The sequence below is a fragment of the Xyrauchen texanus genome, chromosome 12 (genome assembly GCF_025860055.1).
Source record: "Xyrauchen texanus isolate HMW12.3.18 chromosome 12, RBS_HiC_50CHRs, whole genome shotgun sequence".
Classification (NCBI taxonomy): Eukaryota; Metazoa; Chordata; class Actinopteri; order Cypriniformes; family Catostomidae; genus Xyrauchen; species Xyrauchen texanus.
The window spans coordinates 11,693,181-11,700,484 of record NC_068287.1 but is presented as its reverse complement, the minus strand read 5'-3'; the positions used below and the strand labels follow the sequence as shown (position 1 = coordinate 11,700,484).

The window sequence follows — 7,304 nt, the reverse complement described above, 5'->3', positions numbered from 1 at the left end:
AGGTTGGTGCACAATGAATGATGATTAGATTTTCCTGTCCACTTCTTTTGAAATATATATCGATGTACACTTTCGGGCTGAACATATACACTCCCTACTACTATGAATCTCCACAATGTCCACTTCACAAGGCACTATTGTGCAACTGGAACGTACCCATAGTTAACACACCTCTGGACACAATGTTTCAGTAAACATCCAGTCCGCTATGTGCCAGTAGAGAGACACTCCGTTCTTAATCGTGTTTCCGGTGTCCGGCGGCCATCACGCTTCTGTCATTGCTGCAGCTGTGATTCTTGAGCAGTAAGTTCGTACCGAAATACAGTCCTTTCTTAAATACAACTGCGCAGATTGCTAGATTAACATTGAAAAATAGTCTTTATCTTTCATGTTTATAAAATTAATTATACTGTTTTTGGGTGATTATCGTTCAATTTGGTTTATATAAGTCATGTCCTGACCTTGTCTTTTTGACTTGTTTGCAAAACAGCAGATATTAGTTTCTCATTAATCTTGAATTCGTTTAAATGACCATATTAACCTTAAAGTGTGATTTTTGACTGTTGAATACATTTTTGGATAATGATGCATGTGTTCAGTACGCTTGAATGTCAGAACAACCTGTGCCTGAATATTTGTGTGTGTGTGATATATTTAGTTTTTTTCTACAGTTTTCTTAACAGTCGTAACATTATCTAAACTATAAGTGCAACTGTCACAACTGTTTTATTAGACATCACAATTTTATTGCATGTCTGCAAAATGTAGTAACTCTCCCAAAACATTTCATTCATGCTTCAAAACTTAGTTATTATGTCAGTAAATTGGCCAATGCCACCTAAATTAAAACTTTTTTTTTTTTTTTTTTGTTTTTTTTTGTCTGTACTTTTCAAAACGTTTAGATGTTATTTCACCATGGCAGTCAACCCTGGAAATGTTTGTTATATACCAAAAAAAAATGTTCTACTTTTATGTTGACACTGACTGCTTACTGTAATATACAAGAATGTCAGTTTTGTCTAGCTGAATGCTATTTTGTATCACATTGAGCTTTTTACATACCGATTTCAACAGTAGGTTAAAGTTTACAGGGAACAGTACTGTACAATACTGTAGTACACAGAAAAAGGAAATGCACATTTGTTTACAGTAAATTTATATTTGTAGCAATGCGTTACATGTAAACAGAAAATTCACATTTGCATGTCCATTTTTACACATTTCTTATATGTGAAGTCAAATACAGTAAGCAGATAATTGCCTCAATAACATCCATGCAACAAAAAAAAAAACACACGATGAAAGAATGTTTAGAAGTTGTGAAGAGTGACAATTTCACTGAGAATCAACTCATCAGTTTTGATCAGCAAGCCATGTGCATTTAGTTATTGTACAAATTGTAGACAATTGTATTGAGTCTTTTGCACACATGTGCCAAAGCACGTGCAATTTGCTTAAATTAATAAGACATTACAATCTGGTGTGAACAAGAAACTAATTGTTCAGAGTTTGAACAATGTTTTGAAAAAAATAATTCTCATTCAAGAATTGAGCCAAAGCGATTGAGGAAAAACTGTAATACGTTTACGTTGTTACGACTCCAAAATAATAATACAAAAGCAAGCTATTTAGCCCCTGGGATAAACTTGCATAGCAAACAACTAATCACAACCCAAATCATGACATCTGAACTTGTTTAGGGGTTTGTTTATATCATTACCAATAACCATCTCTTTTTAATATTTTGACAGGAACAGAAAGATGGCAGGGCGTCGCGCAGCTGTAAAGGCCATTGATTGGCTGGCTTTTGCAGAGAGGGTCCCACCGAACCAGAGAGCCATGTTCAACAGCCTGAAGACCCGCAGTGACGCCATCACAGCAAAGTGCGTCTGCTTACTGCCACACGTATAGATCATGAAATATTCTTCCCGCAATGGATGATCCATTAATGATCATCGTTGTGGCCTTGAGGACATTTCTTAACCCTAGGTCAAGTGCAGGTCAACAGACTGAAATTGACCTTAGTCAGGGTAGACCTCATATGCAATTGAAAACAAGGCTTTGAAGGTCAGGTGTGTGCAGTAACAATGGTTAATGGGTTGTACTGTCCTAATGTCTTTGGTCATGTTTGATTTTTACCTTGACTGAAGCTCCATTTGTGTTCTGTATGCTGCTTTTAAGTTTCAGTTAAATTACAAATTGGTTAGCATTTGATAAAGGATATCGAAATGTATTTATTTTATTAAAGTTTGTGAAATTTACATAATAGATTCACTAATTCAGTTGTAATTTATGTGAAATCATTTTCACTGGTAGACTTACGTCCTTACCAGAGAAGCCAGCTCCCATCGACTGGAGTTACTACAGAAGTGTTGTGGCTAAAGCGGGCATGGTGGACGAGTTTGAGAAGAAGGTAAGGTTCAATGATTTCTCTTAAACATGGACTCCATTTCTTCTGCTGCAGTGTGTATAAAGGATTCTCTTTCTTTATGTCTGTCTCTCAATCTACAGTTTGCTGTATTGACAGTCCCTGAGCCAGTGGACACTCAGACTGCAAAGATTGATTCACAGGAGCAGGAGGCTGTGAGTTTCTGTTTATTACACAGAATCAGTCATGTCTGATAAATATGATACTGTTTGTTCTGCAGATTAAGTGTACGTGTACCTCTTTAACCATTTTAATTGTTACGAATCATCCCATCACTTCCATTCTAGCAATATGCTTTGAATCACAGTCATTACTAGGGCTGGGCAACATAGCCGAAAAAATAATCTCTATATTGTTCAACCTTTTGGTGATAAATATTGGTGTATTTTACTCTGAAAAGGATTTAAAAAAAAAAGTTTATTTTATTGTTTTATTTCACAATCAGAGGAACGTTGATTTTGACCAAACAACCACTATGGCCAATTATATTTAAAATTCTTAATGCAAATGTTTAAAATACAGGGATGCTACTTTTGTAACTGAAGTGTAAAACCAAGACTCTAAATAAAACATCTCTGTTTTGAAGTTCTCATTCACAAGTCATCTGACAAGGAAACTGACTGGCTGAGTAAAAAGTTTATAAAATTCATTGCAAAATCCTCAGTGTTTAATTTGTAATTTCTCCAGAAACATCTCTCAATATTCAATATATCCCTTACACGCCAAGGCATGTATGTTATAATTAGGGATGGGCATTTTCGAGTATTCTAACCTACACAAAAACAAGTAATTTATTATTTGTATTTTAAAATGTAAGTGATAAATATGTGAAATTTATATTTTGATTTATTCACAAATGTTACCAACTTTGAATGACTTATATAGGTTATATAGAATGGCTACAATGGTGTTGCATTGAAAACTGTGATACAAACTTACCTTGTGTTTTCTCTTTACTTATTCCAGAACAAAAACGCATCCATGTATTTGGAAGCATCTAAAGCTCGCATTGCGGAGTATGAGAAGGGGGTGAGTTAAACATGCACCACTACTGCATTATATTAATTGATTAAAGCAAGGTATTAGATCCAGTTATAAACAAAAACGTGTATAAAGAAAACTCCTCCATAATCTTCAGAATTTCTGATATTGATGATAAAATTCACAATAATGAAGTATTGAAAGGAAATCTGTTCATTTCTCCCTCTATGATTGTTCATCCTTGGCAGCTTGAGAAGTTCAGGAACATGATTCCTTTTGACCAGATGACCATAGAAGATCTCAACCACACCTTCCCAGAGACCAAGCTGGACAAGGCCAAACATCCATACTGGCCACACAAGCCTATCACTGACCTGTAATTTATTAGCAATGCTCACAGCTCCTAAGTGATGCATCTATATGAGACTCTGTATAGTCTGGTCTGATAATGCTTCTACTGTAGAAGTGATTCCAATCTTGAAATTAGTCATTACTGTTTTATGTTTGGTAAAAATAAATCAAATATATGAATTGTTTAAATAAGGACTAGCTTTGTTATTGCAAAAAAAACTAAACGTTTTGGAACAAAAGCAAATGGTAGTACCTCAAATCTCATATATTTTTTTTTTTTTCTGTTTAACATTTTTTTATTGATTCGTTTTATTGACCGTTCAAAAGATTGGGTCACTTACTCATCATTATTTTAAAATTTTAGAATAATAATGAAGTCATCACAACTATGGATTAATAGAAGTGGAAATATGGGAATTTTGTTGTGACAAAAAAATACCAAATATATAAAAACTGTGTTATTTTTTTAGCATCTTCAAATTGGTCACACTTTGCCTAGAATTTGCAGACATGTACTCTTGACATTTTCTCAACAAACTTCTTGAGGTGTCACCCTGGGATGCTTTTTAAACAGTATTCAAGGAGTTCACATCTGTATGCTGGCTGCTTTTAATTATTCGGTCCAAGTCATCCATTTCAAAAAAAATTTTTTTTATTACATTTTAGTTTTATAACTAAATAAATTAATATGGTGGCACAATTATGTTTTTGTCTACAAAGCTAATTTCAAACATTTAAGCATAGGTCTTCAGGTCAAAAGATTTTTAAGATCATGAGAAACATTTCATTTACGTGACCCAAACTTTTGAATGGTAGTGTAGATAAAAAAAGAAAAGAAAAACGTGTATATACAGAATCAATGTTTAACACCACTATTACCCCTCCCTATCCCCAACCAGTCAAACGAATGTTAAGTAAGCCGGTCTATTCAGCTGCTACATAAGTGCAACAAATGACCTAATCACTCCATTGTCTTGCAAGAAATACTCCACAAAACAAACTTCAGCCAATAGCAGGCATAATCACAAAGAACTTGCAGATTCATCCACAATGCTGTCCTGAAGAAGTGCTATTCCACAAAACAAACTCCAGCCGCTAGGCAGAACCAGCACAAAAAGAAACAAAACCGGCACTCTGTTCCTCAATCAGTGAATGTCATGCCCACTCGGTTGCAATGTGAGTACCACAAAATAACTTACTCCATTGACTTTGTTTATATTTATATTTTAAGCAATCCCGTTTGTCTCTTGTTGAAAGCCCAATATCTGGGAACAAGTAAATGCAGTTTTTTTTCCAAGAAGCCTTCCCTCGCCTTGCATAACACAAGATCTTTATCGAATGATCTCAGAAATTTGGCCAGAATTGATCGGGGCCTGTCTCCCTCAGCGGATCACCGAACCAGAGCCTTTTGAGCTTGCGCAATTTCCAGCTTATGGCCTGTTATTTCGATCAGACTAAGAGCCCGTTCAGGAATTCCACCATATTCTGACCCTCTGCTCCCTTAGGAATTCCAACAATATGGACGTTATTCTGCTAACTACCTCCATATCCTCCAGTTTCTCCCAGATGCGCTCCACAACCGCCTTGGTCTCTAGTGAATTAGCAGCTAATTCCCTCTCTGTTGACTCCAGATAATCAATCTGTTTCTTGACATCCCCCACTCTTGTATCCATCTCAGCGTATTACACGTACGTATTACAGCAAGATCCTCCAAGTCGAGTTCAACAATTCTTGCCGAATTTCACGCATTTCACCGGCCATATCGACACCCTGGTCCGTGGCCTGCTGCTCAGGGGCATCAGCTTGAGCACATAAGTGTATTTTAATGTCTCCAGAACCCAAGGATTTTGAATTCTTTGAAATATTGTCTTTCTAGAACAATTATGGAACAGGGTGTATCGAATCTCACCGGTTTATGACAATAATAGTGTTAAAACTAGCAAAGTGCACAAAGCTCGCTGTTCACACGTCCGAACCTTGCATGGTGTCACGTGACGTCCAGTCTCATATATTAATTAAAGAAATAAGCCACATAAGTCCTTGTTTCACAGTAAATTTTCCACTGGAAATGGGTGACCACATCATGTCTAAATACCCCCTTAACTGTGGTAAAATCACTGTAATGCACAGCCTTCAGTGGCCTATTGCTTTAAAAATGTCAGCTACAGCACTACCATAAAAAGACAATGTTCAATAAATAGCTATTTAATAATAATTAATAGAATAAACAATTTGCTGCTACATAATATAGTTAATTGGCCAAACTTTTTGATTTTTACGGTTGCCCAGCAATACAATAGCTATTAATATCAATACAGAATGTGTTGTCACATGCGTGCATGTATCGACTATTTTACAACAGCTTTGAATGCAGCTCATCCATTCAGAATCTAGAGTACTTGGTTGGTATAAAATAATCCTGTCGTTGCTTGGCTTGTGAGTGCCTTTTGATTCCTCATCAACTAGAGGGCACAGTTGATCTATTTATATAATACTTATTGGCTGTGAAAGTAGAAATGTAGATAGATGGCATGAAAATGTCTATAATGACTATAAAGTATTTTTCTTCAAAGGGGGTAAAAACGAACTAAGGGTAATAAAGCAATACATCACCTGATGCCATGTCGTAGGCACTTCATACGTTAAACATTAAAACGTATGAAGTGCCTAAAACCTCCATAACTAGTGAAATTGCTGTAACAGACTGAGTGAATTATTGCTTTTATAAAATTCAGTATGATAAAAGTGATTAAAATAAAAAAGTTAGATAAATACATTTCTGATAAATAATTATCACATGTCTCATTTGTGTGTTATCTAGTCTGTCTGTCTGTCTATCTATCTATCTACAGTGCATCTAGAAAGTATTCACAGCGCTTCACTTTTACCAGATTTTGTTATGTTACAGCCTTATTCCAAAATGGATTAAATTCATAATTTTCCTCAAAATTCTACAAACAATACCCCATAATGACAACGTGAAATAAGTTTTTTTGGAATCTTTGCAGATTTATTAAAAATAAAAAATGAAAAAAAAAGTATTCACAGCCTTTGCTCAATACTTTGTTGAAGCACCTTTGGCACCAATTACAGCCTCACGTCTTTTTGTGTATGATGCTACAAGCTTGGCACACAGGTTTTCATCAAGGATGTCTCTGTACATTGCTGCATTCATCTTTCCCTCGATCCTGACTAGTGTCCCAGTTCCTGCCAGTGGCAGAACTAGAGTTTTATATTTGGGGTAGCCACTGCTACTTTCGGGGTCCACACGCACACACAATGTTGGTTTTCCATGTTTTATGGGGAATTTCCATAATGATTTTTATACTGTACTAACTGTATTTTCTATCCCCTAAACCTATCCATCACTTAAATATATAAATGTAAACAAATTGCTATGTATGATTTACATTAGTTTTTCTGGTATTGATAGTAATAACACACACACACACACACACACACTCACTCACAGAGGAAAGTATTGGGTCACTCTGTTTGTGTCTACAAGTGTTGAACATCCTAAATATTTTTAGAAAATAATGCT

The 7,304-nt window shown here is 35.5% G+C and overlaps 1 protein-coding gene across 1 annotated transcript; it reads left to right on the top strand.

The window, feature by feature from the left end:
- Positions 1-212: 212 nt before the first annotated feature.
- Positions 213-3,952, top strand: LOC127652985 (ATP synthase subunit d, mitochondrial-like). The gene is made up of 6 exons (XM_052139452.1): positions 213-303; positions 1,752-1,883; positions 2,317-2,413; positions 2,512-2,583; positions 3,395-3,457; positions 3,658-3,952. Exons 2-6 carry the CDS (start codon positions 1,762-1,764, stop codon positions 3,787-3,789), a joined length of 486 nt encoding a protein of 161 aa, XP_051995412.1. The 5' UTR covers positions 213-303; positions 1,752-1,761; the 3' UTR covers positions 3,790-3,952.
- The last annotated feature ends 3,352 nt before the right edge of the window (positions 3,953-7,304 follow it).